General features: G+C 41.8%; 1 protein-coding gene across 5 annotated transcripts in view; it reads left to right on the top strand.

The window, feature by feature from the left end:
* The window catches only part of SLC4A11 (solute carrier family 4 member 11), a 207,046-nt gene that overhangs the window by 49,539 nt on the left and 137,710 nt on the right, over positions 1–19,797 (top strand). Inside the window, exon 1 of one of the 5 annotated variants that reach the window (XM_042470068.1) lies at positions 1,782–1,890. The exons of the other annotated variants lie outside the window; for them this stretch is intronic. Within the exon in view, the coding sequence (XP_042326002.1) occupies positions 1,833–1,890 (58 nt within the window). The 5' untranslated portion in view covers positions 1,782–1,832. Of the gene's footprint in view, positions 1–1,781; positions 1,891–19,797 lie in introns of those variants that run through there. 5 annotated transcript variants of the gene reach the window in all.

The following is a 19,797-nucleotide window of genomic DNA, read 5'->3' as shown; positions in this document are numbered from 1 at the left end:
CTCCGCTGCCCTGCTCAGGTCCTGCAAATTCATAACCTCCTTAATAGAGTCCATCCATGTACCATGTGGTCTTTTTCTCTTCCTCCTTCCTTCCACCTTTCCCAGCATTACTGTCTTTTCCAATGAGTCCTTTTCATGATGGGGCCAAAGTACGACAGTCTCGGTTTAGTCATCTTGGCTTCCAGGGAGATTGCTGGCTTGATCTGCTCTAGGACCCATTTGTTTGTCCTTTTGGCCGTCTGTGGCATCCTCTCTTCTCCAGCATCACATCCCAAATGAATTGATTTTCTTCCTATCTTGTTTCTTAACTGTCCAGCTCTCACATCCATCCATGGCAATAGGGAATATAATGGCTTGCATGATTCTAACTTTCATGCTCAATTATATGTCTTTACATTTTAGGATATTCTCTAGTTCTCTCATTCTCCCCATTCTTAGTCTTCCTATGTAGTGGTTTGAGCCTTACTTTATTGTGACAGCGATTGATCAAAGTACGAACGGAACTGGTTTCAAATGGGAACAAGGGTCATATACCCTGACCAGTGATTTGCTTTAAATCCTAGTGGGAGCGTGCCCTTGGGTTCAAATCCCGGCTCAAAGATGGAAACCCACATGTTGATACCTGGCAAATCTGAGCCTTAGAGGAAGGCCATGACTCTGGAGACCAAGGTTTGAATCCTCACTCAGCCATGAAAGCCATTAGGTGACCTTGGCCAAGTCGCACTCTCTCAGCCTCAGGGCAAGGCAACGGCAAACCTCCTCTGAGCAAATCTTGTCAAGAGTCTGCGTAAATCTACAGCGCTATATAAATAAAGCATAACAACAACAACAACAATAATAATAAAAAGCCCTGTGATAGGTTAGCCTTATGGTCGCCGTAAGTCGGAAACGGCTTGAAGGCACACGACATACTTTTGTTACAGGTTTGCAGAGAGATATAGAAGAAATGAAGAGAACGGGAAGGTTTTATGTTTAGACAAAGGGTTGTTTGGTCAAATGAAAATGGAAATAATTGTTGTTTCTGTTTGTTTGTTTGCTTGTGTCCACTTTTGTCTAAATTTTATTGTGTTGTGAAGTCGAAGGCTTTCATGGCCGGCATCCATAGTTTTTTGTGGGTTTTGGGGGGCTATGTGTCCATGTTCTATTAGAGTTTTTTATTGCCTTGTTCATGTTTCGGTGATTTTAATGTCAATAAAGAAAAGGAAAAAAGAAGAAAAAGAAGAGAAACCATGCTTCCTCTTGGACAGAAGGTGGAAATGTAGGACATGGCACCAGAAAAAATGTAGGACATCACAAAAAACAAATGGAGGGCCTTCGAAAAACAATAAATAAATAAATAAATAAATAAAAACCAAAAATGAAAAACACTTTTAGAAATGGAAATCCATACTTCATTTTGCCCAGAAGGTGGAAATTTAGAACACGATGCCACCCAAAAATGTAGGACATGGCAGAAAAAATGGAGGACCTTGCCAAAGAAAAGAAAAGAAAAGAGAAAAACACTTCTCAAAATATAAATCCATGCTTTTTCTGGACATGAGGCGGAAATGTAGGACATACCACCCTAAAATACTGTAGGGCATGCCAGAAAATATGGAGGACCTTGCAATAAGGCAAGAGCTCAACTGGGTCCATGAAGAAGAAGTGCTCTTCCTCCTCCTCCTCCTCCTCCTTTTGCAGGAGGGGAAGGGCGGGCGCTAGGACCCAGGGCGGGCGGCCTTTGGGAGCCTCCCTGGCTGCTGGCTTTGCCTTGCCTTGCCTTGGCTTTGGCTGGTGCTCCTTCTTCTCTTGGGCTGCAGGCAGCAGGAGATGCTGCGCGGAGGAAGGAGGCCATGGCTGGCGGCGGCGGCGGCGGCGGAGGGAGGCGCGTCTTCCACCTCCAGCCATGCGGTGAGCCTCAAGCGGCGTCGGCTTAAGAGGACGAGGAGGAAGGGAGGGAAGGGAAGAAAGAAAGAGGAAGGAAGGGGAGGAGGAAAGAAAAGGAGAGAGGGAGGAAAGAAAGAAAGAAGATAAGGAAGAGAGGAAAGGAAGGATGGAAGGAAGGGGAGATAGGAAGGAAGGAAGGAAGGAAGAAGGGAAGGAAGATAGGAAGGAACGGAGGATAGAAAGGAAGGAAAGGAGAATTGAAAGGAAGGAAGACAGGGAAGGTAGGAAGGAAAGGAGAATAGAAAGATAGAGAAAGAGGGAAGGAAGGAAAAGGATAGAATGAAAGGGTGGAAAGAAGGGAAGGAAGAGAGGGAAGAAAGGGAGGGAAGGGGGTAGAAAGAATGATGTAAGGAAAGAAAGAAGGAAAGGCAATAAAAAGATAGAAGGAAAGAAAGGAGGGAGGTAGGGAGGCAAGAGGAAGGAAGAAGGGAAGGAAGGAAGGAGGGAGGGCGGTAAGGAAAGAAAGGGAGGGAAAGAAGGAAAGGAGGAAGGGAAGAGGTAAAGAAAGAAAGAAGGCAGGAAAGAAAAGAAAGGAAGAAAAAAGAAGGAAAGGGCGGAAGGAAGATAAGAAAGAGGGAAGGAAGGAAAAGAAGAAGAAAGGAGGGAGGGACCCAGGCCAGCTCTTTCTCCTCCTCCTCCTCCTCCATCTTCTCGGAAACTTTTCAAGCCTGGTCTGGAGCACACCTGATCCTTTCTCCTTTGCTCTCCTTTTCCTTCCTTTCTTCTTCCCTTCCTTTTTGAAAACCCCCAAACTCTCTCCTCCAAGATGAAGGTGTTTGCTTCTCCCTTTCATTCTTTGCTCATTTTTTGGAGATGCTTGGGATTATTGTTGTTGTTATTATTATTATTTATTCCTTGCAGTCCTTCAGACTCTGGAAAAACTTTGCAGCAGACCCAAAAGTGGTCTGAAGAACCCCAAGGTTTGCCCCAACTAGAGTAGACCCATTGGATTAATGGTGTTTACTCTAGTGTTGATTTAGTCTTTCAACAGTTTCCATTATTATTTCACCAGTTTGGAAGGACTGTGTTCATAGGAACCTGGGCATTATTTGCTAGTAGTTCCACACTGCAGAATTAATGCGGTTTGATACCACTTTTAGTGCCATGGCTGCATCCTAAGGAATCCTGGGATTCATAGTTTTCTTAGAGATTCCACCTTCTCTACCAGGGAGCTGTTGTTAAATGCAGTTCAACACTACTGTAGTTGCCATGGCTGCATCCTATGGAATCCTGGGATTTGTAGTTTGTTGAGACCCATCCTGGCATAGTGGTTTGAGCGTTGGACTACGACTCTGGAGACCAGGGTTCGAATCCCAGCTCAACCATATAAACTCAACCATTGGGAAACTTTGGGCAAAGTCACACTCTCTCAGCCACAAGGGAAGGCAATGGCAGACCCCCTCTGAACAAATCTTGCCAAGAAAACTCCAGGATAGGTTTGCTTTAGAGTTGCCATAAGTCAGAAACAACTTGAAGGCAAACAACAACAACAACAACAAATACCTCACCAAACTACAAATCCCAGGATCCTATAGCATGGAGCGATGGCGGTTCAAACAATGTCAAACTATGTTAATTCTGCAATGTGGACACCTGGAATCTATTTTCACCTCGCTAACCCAAACTAGCAAACGAAGAAACACAACTCAATGGCCAATGAATCCTGTAGCGTGGATTTTGGATGTTATTGTACTTTGTTTTATGGCCAACACTACCTTAGATATGACTTATAATATACTGTATTCTTTTACTTCTGCACTCTTTTAATTTCTGTTTTTCTTAGAATATTCTTTAAACTTGGCTTGTTGGAAGAACAAAGAAAAGGCCGCAAAACATTTCTTCTTGTAGAAGATGAAAAAAGAGCAAAGAATTGTGTTGTTGTTGTGTTGGTGGTTGTTGTTTAAAGATGCCAAATCTAGCCTGACAAGATGGTGCTGGAGGAATTTAAACAAAACTTGCATGCTGTGTGCAAGATCTGGCTGTCATGTAAACAAACCGAAAGCGGGAACACATTTCAGAGCATTTGCCGGGAGTGTGCGTTGTGCATGTGTTTGTATGTTTGTGTGTGCAGAGAAACAAATCCATTAAAGTGGGGCCATGCTGCCTTGTTTTTTGTCTGCAGATCTCTGGAGGAAAAAGACTGCAAGGTGTTGCGAGCCTTTCCTTTTGCTGTCTTTGGCTGTATCTGCACTGCAGAAATAATCCGGATTGACACCGCTTTTAACAGCCACGGCTCCATGCTATGAACTTCTGGGACCTATAGTTTTGTGGCTCCAGAATTCCATAGCATGGAACTGTGTCTTTTTTTAAAGCGGTGTCAAACTGGATTATTTCTGCAGTGCAGATGCTGTGCATGGTTTTAAAGAAAGGAGGGATCCTCAGAGTCAGATATTCGGGTGTATTTTTGAACCTGTACATCTACAAGTAAATAATAATAACAAATAATAAGAACACCCGATGGCTATGTTTTCTCCACTTCACTCTTCAAATAAACAATGTGCTCCAAATGTGCCTTTTGCAAGAAAGCGGCTGCTGTTTCTTTGGAGCTGTTTGCAAGCGAAGGGGAGAAAGAAGCCTTGTGCAATTCTCAGTTTGTTTTCAGTTTTTAAAGCGGTTATCAGCACTTCCGGCAGCGGTTTGCATGGTGTCTCTTGCTCTCTTGGGCTTGTTTTGTTTCTGAACTGCCGGGTTCAACCCCTTTGCTCCTTTTCTCTTACTTCAGTTTCCTTAGAAAACAGACGGACAACAGGCATGATCCAGAAGAGGAACTTCTCCAGTGCATTTGGACACTGAAAGCAGCGAGAAGGGCTTTTGCCCATTTTGCAAACTCCATTCATTTTCCCCAAGGATTCTTCCCCTTCTGACTCTACTGCTATTCAGATGGTGAAAATAACCCCATAGAATATGGGTTGAATCTTTCTTGTTCACACGTGTTTCGAATGCACTACACTAAATTTGGGGCTGCGTGTGCCAAAGAACCCACTTAACCCCGGATAATCGATCTCGGGTTTTTATTTCCCTAAAAGATTTGCATTGCCAGCTGCGTGAATAACCGATGCAAATAGACCCTATGGCTATCTAATTTGTTGTTGGTAGGTTTGTGGTGCAGTGGTTTGAGAGCGTTGGACTGTGACTGTGGAGACCAGGGTTTGAATCTCGCTCGGCCATGAAGCCCATTAGATGACCTTGGGCAAGCCACACTCTCTCAGCCTCAAAGGAAAGCAATGGCAAACCCCCTCTGAACAAATCTTACCAAGAAAACCTCATGAAGATCGCCATAATTTGAGAACAACTTGAAGGCACACAACGCACACAAGTGTGCCTTCAAGACTGCACTGCAGAAATATTCACACTGCAGAAATAATCCAGTTTGACACCACTTTTAACAGCGGGGAATCGAACCCTGGTCTCCAGAGTCATTGTCCAGCACGCAAAGTATTATGTCACACTGGCCCTTGGCTAAATAATACTAATGCTAGAATTCAAAGATATAGCCGTGTTAGTCTGTAGAATCAGTGCGTAGAGAGATCTTGTAGCACCTTTGAGACTAATACTAATGGGCTCCCAAGTGCTCTAAATACTAATACTAATGCTAATAATGGGGAAGAGGGTAAAAATGGCCCAGATCATGTTTGTGTATGTCTAGATTTGTTGTCGTTGTTTGCAGTCAAGTCAACCCTATGAATAAGAGTCCTCCAAGATCCCTGGTCCTGAACTATGTAACTCAGGCCTTGCAAACTTGGAGGAAGTTGTTGCTTCCTTGATTGAATTGTTCCACATTTAATGCAATCTTCCGGCTTTCCACTTTTGCTGAGTAGGATTGCCCTTTCCAGAAATTCAGGTCCTCTCCAGAGATGTTCAGAGTCCAGGCTCGATTTGCCTAAGACCCTTTCATTGTCTCTTTGAGCAGTCTGCAGTATCTCAGGAACTCTTCTCCAGCACCACATCTCAAATAAATTGATTTTCTTCCTATTAGTTTCCTCAACTGTAGTTTTATGTGGGTTTTTTGGGCTATGTGGCCATGCCTTTGCTGGGTCTTGATTTTAGTGTTTTTCAATACTGGTAGCCAAACCTTGCTAACGTTCTGGGTTTCTTCTTTCCGGTTCAAGTTGTGCAGGTGCTTCTGGATCTCAGTGGCTTCCAGTGAACTTACGGCAACCCCATGAATTTCATAGGGTTTTCTTTGGCAAGGAATAGTCAAGAGGTGGTTTTGCCAGTTCCTTCCTCTGAAATATAGTCTACAGCATCTGGTCTTCATTGGTGGTCTCCCATCCAAGTGCTAACAAGGGCTGACCCTGCTCAGCTTCCAAGATGAAATGGGATATGGTGCCCACAGTTGGCCCATGGTATCTATTTGGGTTTGGTTCCAGGATCCCCTGTGGATACCAAAATCAGTGGGTGCTCAAGTTTTGCTTTTGGATGGTTCAACTTCCACAAACTTTGTTTTGTGCAGAAAATTATTAAAAATATTCTATACAGTTATCTTCAGGCTATGTATATAAGGTGTATGTGAAGCATAAATGAATTTTGTGTTTAGGTTTGGGTCCCATCTCCAAGACGACTCATTGTGTATGTGTTTGCAAAATCCAGGTATTCCGAAATGCAAAAAGTCCAAAATCCAAAAGACTTCTGTGGTCCCAAGCCTTTTGGATAAGGGAGACTCCATGGCTGCATTCAGATGAATGGAATGAAAAACCTCTGAATACATCTAAATAAAGCAAGACATTCCTATTATAGAGTTGCCATAGGTCAGAAGGCAAGGTTTGAAGACACATAACAACAATGGCAAAGCTGAGTTGCGGTTCCAGCAAAACAGTACAGCTCCTTGTGGCACCTTGAAGCCTTGTTTGAGCTTTTGTGGCTACTACAGGTTGCATCCTCAGATGTATGGAGTACAAGAGCAGAGCTTGGAGTATATATGTACACTGTAGTAGGATAGGGACAGAGCAAAACTGTGGACAGAAAGCCTGGAAGGTGCCCTAAGAATCTCTCTGCATATTTGCACATCTCTCTTGTATTGGCAGTTTAATTTGTGGAGGTAATGACAACCAATGAATATGGGGCATTGATTTCAAGGTGGGTTGGTTAAATTTCAGGACAAGATTGGGATTGGAGTTGGGAAACTAGTTGGCAGTAAGTAGGAATTCTGTTTAGCCTTGGTTTGTTTTCAGATCTTTCCTGTGCCAGATTTTTTAATCTTCCTGTTGGTGCAAATTTTTAGGCGACAAAGTGGAATATAAGCCACATTGCAGAATTAAAGCAGTTTGACGTCACTTTAATGACTATGACTCTATCCTACAAATTCCTGGGATTAGTAGTTTGATGAAGCACCAGAACTGTCCTATAGACCCGTCTGAATAGCTCACCAAACTACAAATGCCAGGATCCTGTAGGATAGAGCCATGGCAGTTAAAGTGGTGTCAGGCTGCTTCAGATTTGCAGTGTGAATACATCCCTGGTCTGAATTACTATGTGAGGTTTTATTTGCATTTCCCACACCTGTTTACAGGGCTTTGCAAATTGCCTTGTAAAAGAGGAACCAGCTCTGCTTTGGGATAAAAAAGAAAAAAGAAGGAAATGTTTTTTCACTTTGAAAACAGCTCCGCTTTGGGATGATTTTGGACTCTGTGCAGATTATGCAAAGAATGTATTTTATTTGGTTTGCTTTGGCAGGGAAATTAGCTGGGATTTCTGTGACATTTCAGTAAATATGAGTAATTATTTCTCAATTTGCATATAGAGCTTTCAGTGTGCTAACTTATTCCATTTTGTTCCTTTAAAAAATGGATATGTTTTTAAATTGCTTTTGATTCTGTAGACGTTTTAATTATAATTTTGTACGTTTGCAGTGATGGGGGCTTTTTAACTGTATCCAATTTTGATTTTTGTAAAGCTGCCTCGACTCCGAGGTCTAGGCAAATGGGCAAGATATCTACTCTAATAATTTAGCCTTTTAAATAATAATACTTTAGCCTTTTAAAATGTTATCGCTTGGGCCTGGGCCACGAATCTTTTAAGAATTTAGCAACTCAGCCCTATGGTTCATTGTCAAAATCAGCCTTCTGTATCCGTGGATTCCTTGTCCACGGATTCAACTATCCATGGCTTGAAAATGATTTAAAAAACAAATTCCAAAAAGCAAACTTTGATTTTGCCATTTTATATAAGACAAATGTATAAGGCACCCTTTTACTACGCTATTGTATTTAATGGGACTTGAGCATCCATGGACTTTGGTATCCACCGACTGATCCTGGAAATAACCCACTGAATTATGTTTATTTATATCTCACTTTCCTCCCACAATTGAGACACAAAGCAGCTTACAAATTTAAAAGAAACCAATACAATAAAAACATAGAAGAGTGGGCATTAAAACAGAATTATACTAATACAGTGGGTCCTTGTTATCTGCTGGGGTTTGGTTCCAAGATCCCCCGCCGTGGATAACTAAATCCGTGGATGCTCAAGTCCTATTAAATAGAATGGCAGAGCAAAATGGTGTCCCCTGTGTCAAATGTCAAAATCAAGGCTTGCTAGTTGGAATTTATACTTCTTTGAATGTTTTCAAGCTGTGGATCTGTAGATAGGAAAGGCCAACTGTAAGTGGCATAGTTGTTTGGGTGTTGGACTACGACTCTGGAGTCCAGGGTTCGAGTCCCAGCTCAGCCATGAAACCCAATGGGGTGACTTCAGGGGAAGGCAATGGCAAACCTCTTCTGGACATATCTGCCAAGAAAATGCCATGGTAGGGTCGCCATAAGTTGGAAACGACTTGAAGGCTCACAATGCATGTATACAGAAAAGTACATTACTCATTAAAAATATAACATGCAATTTCAAATATAAAAGGTGCTTAAAACCAGTACAGATTAAAACAGTTGAAAATACTAAAACTTCCATCACCTGCCCTACTCAGGTCTTGCAAACTCAGGGCTGTTGCTTCCTTGATGGAATCTCTTCACCTGTCATGCAGTTGTCTTCTTTTCCCACTGCCTTCCACTTTACCAAGCATTATTGTCTTTTCCAGTGAGTCACTTTGTCCCATGATGTGGCCAAAGTACATCAGTTCAGTCACCTTAGCTTCTTGGAACAATTCAGGATGAGATTTGTAGTTTTGCAGAGTCTTTGGCCTTCTCTGCCAAAGAGAGCTGTTGCCTCACAAAACTATAAATCCCAGGGTTCTTTAGGATGGAGCCATGGCACTTAAAATTATGTGAAGCTGCATGAATTCTACAATGTAGAAGCAGTCTTAGTTGTCTTCTAATTTCTTAACTATTGGTGACTGAGCCAATATGGGAATGCATTTGGAGAAATCTGTCCTAATGTGCATTTTTGAAAGGTTTTCAAACTGTGGATGCTTGAATCTTGCATTTTTTGTATGAATTGGTAGTGCTTCATCCTTAAAAGATAAAAAGACCCTTGCTTTCTAGGGGAGGCAGATCAAACAGAAAATAGAGCAAAACTTATTTAATTGTAAATCTACAGCACTATATAAATAAACTCTAATAATAATAATAATCCCAAAGCCATGCGTGTTGGTTGATTTCAAGGAGTTCTTACGGGGACAAAAGCTGGTCAATTAAGATGCGAACATAAATGAACTGTGTGGCAGACTAAGTAACATGGTCAACCTTTGATCTTTGTAAAGTGTTCAATTGAAGAGGATGAAAGATATATATGTTGCCTAATTAACAGGTGAACAATATGGGAGCTCTCCATCGTACGCCAGTAAAAATGTTCTCCCACATGGATGCGATTTTTCAGAAGCATTTGCAATTTAAAATCCTTGCATTTTTTGCTATTGTTTTTGCATATAGCAAGATGTCTTGTTTTGTCACTTGCCAAAGCGAGGTGTGAGGCTGTTCTTTAGCTCCATATGCCTGGGGCAAGGATGGCGGAGGATTTGCAACATACCACCTGAAATATTCTACCCAGATCTATGCTTGCTCAGTTGCTTTTTTATCCTTGTTTTCTCCTTCCCCCTCCCCAGAATTGCAAAACAAAAGTCTAGAGATATTTGACATCTTTGGGTAATGAAGTCAACCTAATAAGTTTGAGCAAGCTGAGCGGACAGCTACAGTATTTTGCAATATTCTGCATTCTGATGCAAGGGACACCTGTTAGAAGGGGTATTTCCTTGCAGAAGAGTCAGGTGCAGAAGAGGAAAGAACAACAGCCTTGTTCTTTTGCTGTTGTCTTATATAACGTCATCCTTCCAAATGAACACCTCCACCCTCTAATTAGATGCATCAGGAAGGTGTAACTTACACGTAGCTTGTACAGTTGTGAGTACAGTCATACCTTAACTCATGCAACCACTTTGAGAATTTCCACTTTGCTCAGTCTGTGAAATGGGAATAACCTGTTTGGTCCACACCTGTTGCAAGAAAATAGGAGTCATTTGGGGGTGAGCCAGGAGGTTTTTTGCTCCATGCCTTGAGTGACGCATGCGATCCTGTAACATAAGGAGGTTGTTGTTGCATGCCTTCCAGTCGTTTTCCGACTTAGGGCGATCCTCAGGCAAGCCTATCAAGATTTGTTCAGCTGGGATTACCTTTGCCTTCCTCTGAGAGTGTGTGATATGCTTCCAAGGTGGGTTTACATGGCCAAGCTAGGATTTGAACTCTCTAGAGTCTTAATCCTAGTCCAGCACCCAAACCACTACAACATATTGGCTCTCTCAAAATGAAGGAAGTTATTTCATTAAAAAAACAAACCTATGCCCATTTTTGACTCTAGAAATGAAACTGCAGTGGGCCCTCCGTATCCACATATCCTTTATCCACAGATTCAGCCATCCACAGATTCAACCAAGGGTCCGGTGTATCAAACTTATATGGATGCATAGTGCCTCCAACATTTCACAGGTGAAAACACATGGTCAGGCAACGTCAGAGCGTGGTGAAGAAGGCAAAAGGTGTTCAGAAGGACGCAAAGGCTGGGAGAAGCTGCAGCAGTGTGCTTTCCCCTGAGTCTACTGGGAAGAGCAAGATGCTGCCTACTTCTTTCCTCTCTGCACCCCACTGAATTAATTGAGTACCAATTGCTTGTTGCTTTGAACCCAGTTTGCAGCAACTGATATAAGCTCAGGACAAAGGAGTAAAGTGGGAGAAGAAAGAAACTAGGACATTTTAAAGTCAGTTGAAAAGTGGAAGGACAGAGGATTAGTCTCCCTGTCAGTTTGGGACAGCTGCAGGATGTTCTGATGTCATAGATCTACCATGCATTTTCTGCTTCCATAAAGAACTGCAATGAGCCCTTGGTACCTGCTGGGGTTTGGTTCCAGGATCTCCCGCGGATACCAAAATCCATGAATGCTCAGGTCCCATTAAATACAGTGGTGTAATAAAATGGCAAAATCAAGGCTTGCGATTTGAAATTTACATATTTTTGGAATATATTTCAAGCTGTGGATGACTGAATCTGTGGATGCAGAATCCGTGGATACGGGGGAACCGACTGTCCTATTTTAATTGGCATGGTTTCATCTTGTGGACTCCTGAGATTTGTACTTTAATAAAGTTTGGGGAATTCTCTGCCAGAGCATTCTAGGCCATTCCCTTGAACTGCTCTGGGAAAACAGGGGTTGAGGATTAACTCAGTTCAGTGCTGTAGTAGAAAGAGGAACCTGGAAAAATTTGGGAATTGTAGTTGATATTGTACTTTTTGACACTGAACTTAAAAAAAATCCGATTTGTAGCACTTAGGTTTTCTGAGTTGTCTCCCAACCAGGTACTGACCCAGCCTTGGTCCTGCTTAGCTTCTCAGGTTGGACAGGATGGGGCTCGCTTGAGTTAGAGGTGTGTGTGGGTGGGTGTGTTGCAATTCAGCACTTTCACATTGCAGTCTTTCATTGGCCTTTCATTGTTTAAGACTGGCTCCCTTGACTGCAGTTTAGGTCATTTGCAGAGAGTGCCTTGATAGTCTGAAATCCCACCCTCCGTGGTTGACAAAAAAGCAGATTTGTGTCCATGTATTCTGGAAATCTGATACGCAAGCATCCACAATAAAACAACATCTGGATTTGCCTGGAAGAGAGTGGCATGATGCTGCTACTGGTGCTTCTTGAATACTGAAACCTGTCTGATCAATTCCTGGCATCTGTGCCTTTTACTTGGCTGCATATTTTCCTAGCATTCAAATATGGGCTAGAGCAGTGGCATTGCCAAATTGCAAGAGTAATGCCCAGTTGAGCATTGGTTTGGCATCTGTTCCTCTTGGAACCTGGAGGCTTGAAAGACAGCTTGTTTATGGAACCAAAAATGAGTCAACATTTGCCTGTATCCTCAATAAGTTTCTAAAATATATTTATTTATGAGAGCTTCTATACAGTCCTTTGCCATGTTGGTGTGGATCATCCCGAAAATACTCACAGGGCAAGGAGAAGGGATGCTACTTACCATCTTGACTTCCTTTATATCATAAATTATTTAAACCATGGAAGAGGCTGGAAAAAATCACAGATGCCTTCTTTGCTGGGCGCCTCAAAATATATCTAACATCATCTATGCTCTTGGAGGCTTAAGAGTACTTTGTAGCATATAAACACATCCTAATTAATAACAAAAGTGTTACTCCCATTCCCTGCCCTTCATTTAGAAATCCAGCTAAACTACTGCTGGCCAAAGTCCAACCTAAATTAGTCTTTGCCAGTCAGTCTATGAAAATCTGCAGATACATGAATATTTTAATAATGCAGCTGCAGTTCAACAGCGAGGCCCAGCGTACTGTAATAGTTTGCGCATTGGACTATGACTCCAAAGACCAGGGTTCGAATCCCCGCATGGCCATGCAAACCCAGTGGATGCCCTTGGGCAAGTTGCACTCTCTCAGTCTCAGGAGGAGACAATGGCAAATGGCCTCTGAACAAATCTGGCCAAGAAAACTTTGTGATAATGTGCCTTAGGGTTGCCGTAAGTGGGAACCGATTTGAAGGGACGCAACACCAAATCGAACATCAAATTGGTCAAATTAAGACAGGGGATGTTGGTTTTATTTTTTAATTTTTATATAGATGATATAATGATAGCATTACAACTATTGCAGTTTGAAAAATGTTTCAGTGTGAAGCTGCTCTGCGTAGGTCTTGGAGATTTAGGCCTATGATTTTCTAGGTTGAGTCCAACCATCTGGCTGTAAATATGTGAACACCTTGTCTTGAACATTTTACTCATCGCTTGAAAGCAAATATTCCATAATCTATCTCTCTCTCTCCCCCCAGAAATATAGGATTTGGAGAAAAAATAATGGGGAAACACCCAAATTTTTCTGAGTTTTTCCATTTTTGCCCTTGGCTTTTACATGAAATTTCACATCTCTGTGCAAAAACAATAAGCCTTTTCACTTGGCTATTTTTGCAGCTTGAGACTTTGGCCTTGGCCAGAGTGTGTTCTGCAGCTTGTAGCCCCTAGTTGTTAAACTGAGCGAGCATCTTCCAGCTCATCATTTGAGAAACGTCCTTCACTGTACAAGGTCCGTAAGCTTTTGAATAGCTGTCTTTTCTTTGGATGCAACACAAAAATGTTCTCATTACAGATCGACCAAATTTGCAGCTCTGTTTCTCGATAAGCCAAGCCTCATTCTTTCTTGTATTCTCACACTGCAGCCTTCACAGCTCAGTGACATCTTCCTTAGTTTCCCTGCACAAAGTAACAAAAGATGTAGATCTCAGTGGCCAATTCATCAGTTGCTATCAGTGTCAAAGGTACGGTGAATCTATCCTGGGCTTTACTGTATTCCAGTTTATAAAAGGAGCTGTCCAAGGTATTGGACTTGTTTTGAGTTGAGCACCCTGTAATAAGAAGAGGTAATGGGTAATATAAGGAATAATAATAGGTTGAGAAGTCCCCGTATCACAAACACATTATGTAATCTTACTGCAACTAATTTGTAATTCCACATTTTGTTTTGATAAGTGACTATAAAATACAGTATGACCGTTTCATTTTTCCTTCCGGTATTTTACCATAGGAAGCTAGTCTTTGGCACCTGTTTTAAGAGATTTGTTATTTAACAAACAAGTAAGTTTATCAAGTTCTAACATCATGATGAGTTTTCTCAGCCATTCCTCTGTTGTTGGTGCTTCTTTGCCTTTGCACCTTTTGGCAAAAAGAACACAGGCAGCTGTGGCCATGTATTGAAGGGAATGGATGTTGTATAATGTGCTATATTGACTGTTTGTTGTTTTCCTTTAATGGTAATAATTTAATTACGTTTAAAACTTTTGTGTGAGATGGATTTTTAAGTTGGACTAAAGTGAATTCCAAAAAGGGATACCATTTTACTATGCCAGTGTATTTAATGGGACTTGGGCATCCACAGATTTGGTACCCATGCGGTATCCTGGAACCAAACCCCAGGGGATACTAAGGGTCCACTGTATACTCATTTTAACTGTTGTGAACTGCTTTGAGTCTTGAACTGGGAACAAGGCAGGATCTGTGTTGTTGTTGTCATTCTACTGGTCATCACTGAGCTTGCAAAAGGAAGGCTGTGGTGTTCTTCTGAAGTGTGAATATTTGCACCTGGATAAATAACTGTTAGACAACCAGTGTGATGTGGTTTGAGTGTTGGACTATGGCTCTGTAGACCAGGGTTGGAATCTCACCTCCTCCATGTAAACCCACTGGGTGACCTTGGCAAGTCACACTCTCTCAGCCTCAGGAGATGGCAATGGCAAACCCCCTCCGAAGAAACTTGCCAAGAAGTCCCCATGGAGTCGCCAAAAGTTAGAAACGACTGGAAGGCACACAACAGCAACACGAAATGACTGCTCCTGGTTGTTTTGTGCTTTCCAGACGAGAAATCCCAGCAGGGCACCCAGCCTTATGTTATTCATGGTGCCAGGCAGTGGCATACATTGCATTCCAAGTTGCAGCAAGAGGTAATGATGCCAGGCAATTTGGCTGAATTCTCCTTTAGAAGAACATCTGGAAGGGAGTCTTAACAGGCAGTTTTATTAGAAAGATCCCTCTTCTTGAGCCATCGGTTACAATAGGTTGCTTTTATGCTCTTTCCCCTTATGGCCAGTTTTTAGGACAGGAATGTGAAATTGTTTGTCCTTTGGTATTTTTTCACAGGCCTGTTGGCACCATGCTGGGTTGCAGGCTTTGATCATCTTTCCAGTTTATATCTTTTAAAAAGGTATATCCCACCTTATTTGCTCTCAGTACAGCTTTTAATGTCTGGAATAAACCAGTAACAAAATGGTAGAGACAAAAGGATAAAGGAGGTTGTATAGTTGAGGCCCTGTATTGGGGGAAAGGCGGGATATAAGAAGATAAAATAATAATAATAATAATTTCTAGGGGTAGCCGTGTTGGCCATATTGCAAATCCAATAATATCCATACAATGATACCTTGAGTCATGCAGGCCTATGACTAACATCTTCAATTTCTTTCTCCTGTTTGCCTGGTGAAAAAGCCAGTGTGACTTCGAAACCTTGCAACATGTAATTGTGCATTTTGGTTGTCCCAATAAAGGTATCAATGTTTGGATGTTATTGGATTATTATTATTATTGTCATACCCTGTAGGGTAGCAAAGTTCAAAAACTCAGACTCAGTAGTAAAAAGTCAGAAACCTTTATTAAGAAAACAGTAGGTCCAGTCTGGTGACTTTCATTGCCAGAACTGACCAACAAATGTTACAACTACGTAATATAGCTATACACAAATTCAAACTTTGGGCAGGCTTCATTCTTATTTGTTAAAATGAATAAACACATTTCTCTTTCCTTTCCCATACCACCCCTTTCTCTTTGTTATTAGACCTTCAACAGATGTTGAACAAGCTTGCCTCCCTTCCTGGATACTTTCCATGTCTGAGTTCACACTTCTAAATCACACTATTGCAACTATATCTCCCATCACTATCTCCCATCGCTACAGACCTCAAATCCCATGGCAGTAGAAAAGCATATGCAACTCCTGACACTGGTGATGACTTATAGCTTCCATGTCAGTGAAGGGATGAATCCATCCCAAGTTGGAGCTATCCCTGGTGCTGAACTAGATCTCCAAAATGAGTTTAATACCTTGAACAGCTCCTTTAATGCAAAACCTGGAATGGATTTGCTTTGCCGGCCCTAGTTGGTCCTCAGCCTTCATCTCTTTCCCCAGCTTCAAACTGCAAAGCAAATTCAAAAAGTACCCAGGAAGGTCACTTATGCAAGTTAACTCTTCCACATCATTAGGATCCCCTGAGGATCCTAAAACTTGAAGAGACCCATATAGAGATACACAATTTACCAGGTTCTGGGCCCAGTGCTATTCAACATCTTTATCAGTGACTTGGAAGAAAGAATGGAGGACATGCTTATCAGATTTGCAGATGACACCAAATTGGGAGGAGTAGCTAATACCCCCTGAAGGCAGGTTCAATATTCAAAGTGACCTTAATAGATTAGAAAGCTGGGCCAAAGCTAACAAAATAATATGAACATGGAGAAACGTAAGGTACTGCACTTAGGCAGAAGAAAATAAAATGCATAGATAAAGGACACCTGGCTTAAGGAGACAACATGTGAAAGGGATCTAGGAGTCCAAGTAGAACACAAGTTGAACATGAGTCAACTGTGTGATGCGACATCTAAAAAGGCCAATGTGATTCTTAGTTGCATCAATAGATGCATAATGTCTACATGGGAATGTATAGTACCACTCTGTTCTGCTTTAATCAGGCCTCACTTGGAATAATACTGTGTCCAGTTCTGGGCACCATAATTTAAAAAGGATGTTGGCAAGCTGGAGCGTGTCCAAAGGACGGCCACCAAAATGGTGAAAGGTCTGAAAACTATGCCCAATAATGAGAGATTTAGGGAGCTGGGTATATTTAATCTGGAGAAGGGATGGTAATATGATAGCCCAGTTTAAGTATTTGAAGGGATATCACATTGAAGATGGAGCAAGCTTGTTTTCTGCTACTGCAGAGAATAGGACCTGGAACAATGGATGCAAAATGCAGGAAAAGAGATCCCACCTAAACATTAGGAAGAACTTCCTGATAATCAGAGCTGTTTGATGGTGGAAGATGCTGCCTTTGAAGGCAGTGGAGTCTCCTTCTTTGGAGGTTTTGAAACAGAAGCTGGATGGCCATCTGTCAGGGATGCTTTGATTTTGAGTTTCTGTATGGCAGAATGGGTTTGGACTGGATGGCCCTTGCGGTCTCTTCCAACTCTATGATTCAATGAATGGTTCAGTGTGCATAGATGTATTTGAGGAAGTAGACTTGAGTCTATGAAAGCTCATGCCACTGTTTTTGCTGGAGCTGGAGGCAGAATTTCTTTCAAAGGTGCTCCAAGGTACCTTTGCATACTGATACCTTAGAATCCTAAAGCTGGAGGAGACCCCAAGGGCCACCCAGTCCAGCACCATTCTGCCATGCAGGAATACACACCATCAAGAAATTCTTCCTAATGTTGAGGTGGAATCTCTTTTCCTGTAGTTTGCATCCATTGCTTCATGTCCTACTCTCTGGATCAGCAGAAAATAAGCTTGCTTCATCCTTAACATGACATGCCTTCAAATACTGAAACAGGACTATCATGTACCCTCTCTTAACCTTCTCTTCTCCAGGCCAAATATACCCAGCTCCATAAGGAGTTTATCCCACGTGGGGAAAATCAAGGGTTCAAACAGTCATTTTCCCAGGAAAGTCACCGATCGCAAAGAAGATTTTCATACATCACGATTAGAGAGGACTTATCCCGAGAATAACCAGGGAATAAACAGCAACCAATCATTCATGGGATTTCCCCATGAATGATTTGTTGCTGGTTATTCCCAGGATAAGTTCTCTTTAATCACAACATCGTGTGAAAATCTTCACCGCAATTGTGTGACTTTCCTGGGAAAATTACTATTTACAGCCCTGATTTTTCCCATGTGAAAGTCCTAAGACATTCCTCAAAAGGCTTGGTTTCTACCATTTTGGTTGCCCTCTTCTGGACATGCTCTGGACATGCAAATACAGGTTAATATTAAATTAAATTAAATTAAAATTTTACCAATTAAATTCATATTAAAAAAATAAAATCCAAGGTATTTTTGATCCTGAACATTTTCGGATAAGGGAGACTCAGCTTGCACCGTTGAACCAGGCGTTGGAGAGGCCTTGCTGTTTTTGCCGGAGGCGGAGGCAGAATGAAGCCCTTAATCCTCAGATTTGTTTTTCTTTTCCAAAATTTGCAGTTTTACCGGGGATGACGGAACAGATTGCGGTAACAGAACTTTTGAACCTGTCGCTTCAGTTTTAGAAGTACGCGTGTGTGTTTGTGTAACATGCAAACATTCAGCAAAGAAACGTGCAACAAATAAACCCTTATAAATACCTTATATACATTCAGTTTCAACACCCAGTAAAAGAATTTCAATGGAAAAAGCAAAGGAGAACCAATCAGACAGATGGGATTAAAGATGATATATGAATCTATCTCCTCTTTAGAGGATACCTTGGAAAACATACAAGCGCATACAAGGAAAAACATTTGGAGCTTCATAGATATTAAAATACTGTACTACCGTTTTATTATTCACAGAGACAAGATATTAAATAGCTGGCATCTAAAATGAGCATGCAGTTTAAGTAAACAGAAAATCCTCCGATAGTTTGGGGAGGAATGATCTTTTGGGCAGAGAAGTCGAATTCCTCTCTGGTTAGCATTTCTAATACAGCTATGCAAGTTACATATGCAGATGCATGACCTACTTCGGCTGGTATTTGGGGTTTCAGAGCATTACTGCCTCTTTTAAATGCCTTTTGCTTTATTTAAAAAAGAATAATCGTTAAATGAAAGCTGATTCTTTCGGAATACTGCCTCAGATGCCATATATTTTAAAGTACATATTTATTTTATTTTTAAACGTGGGGCTGTCCAGACTGATAAAAAAGACCAAAAGGCCCCAGACTTTGCTCCCGACCCTTCCACTTTAATTTTGAAAATCCATACACATTTTCCTTATCTCAGAATATTTTCTGTCAGCTCCTGATATGGTTGGAGAATTTTTAGACCAGTTCCCCAGGTTGGTTTATTTTAACCCGTTATAGAACTGGAAGAGGGCCAAAATATGCTGAAGGCACCAGATTCTGTCTGATCTTGGGAGCTAAGCTGGGTCAGCCCTGGTTAGTACTTGGATGGGAGACTGCCAATGACTATCATATGCTGTAAGCTATGTTTCAGAGGAAGGAACTGGCAGACCCACATCTGAGTATTCCTTGCCTAAGAAAACGCTATGAAATGCATGGGGTTGGTGTAAATCGACAGGCAACCGGAAGGCAAACGTAAATTCAGAAAAAGCAGGAATAAAATCTGGGACTTTTCAGTCTGGGTGTGCCCTGTGTTTTTGTTCTGTGTGCTCCTTTAATTGTCATTTGTCCAGGGCTGTATCTGCACTGCAGAAATAATCCAGGTTGACACCACTTCAACTGCCATGGCTCAGTGCTGTGGAATCCTAGGATCAGTAGTTTGTTGTGGAGACAGAGCTCTCTGAGAGCGAAGGTGAAATATCTCTCAAAGCTACTGTTCCCAGAACTCCATAGCATTGAGCCATGACAGTTAAAGTGGTGTCAACCTGGATTATTTATGCAGTGCAGATGCAGCCTGACTGGGTAGTACTTGCTCCACGTATGCACTCTCTACTATCCAGCTGCTATAATTATGTAATGTGGACAATACCAAAAACAGTGGTTCCCAAGCTTTGGTCCTCCAGATGTTTCTGGACTTCAACTTCCAAACGCCCCAGTCAAGGTAGGCCAACTGGATAACCAAGTCAAAAACATCTGGATGACTAAGGTTTGGGAACTGCTGACCTCAAAGCTTGATCTGCCACTGTACTTCCCCAAACACCATAACACACCATCTCAGGATT

This window comes from Sceloporus undulatus, chromosome 5, assembly GCF_019175285.1.
Source record: "Sceloporus undulatus isolate JIND9_A2432 ecotype Alabama chromosome 5, SceUnd_v1.1, whole genome shotgun sequence".
NCBI classification, from domain to species: Eukaryota; Metazoa; Chordata; class Lepidosauria; order Squamata; family Phrynosomatidae; genus Sceloporus; species Sceloporus undulatus.
The sequence above is the reverse complement of the archived record's forward strand: the minus strand, read 5'-3'. Positions and strand labels throughout refer to the sequence as shown.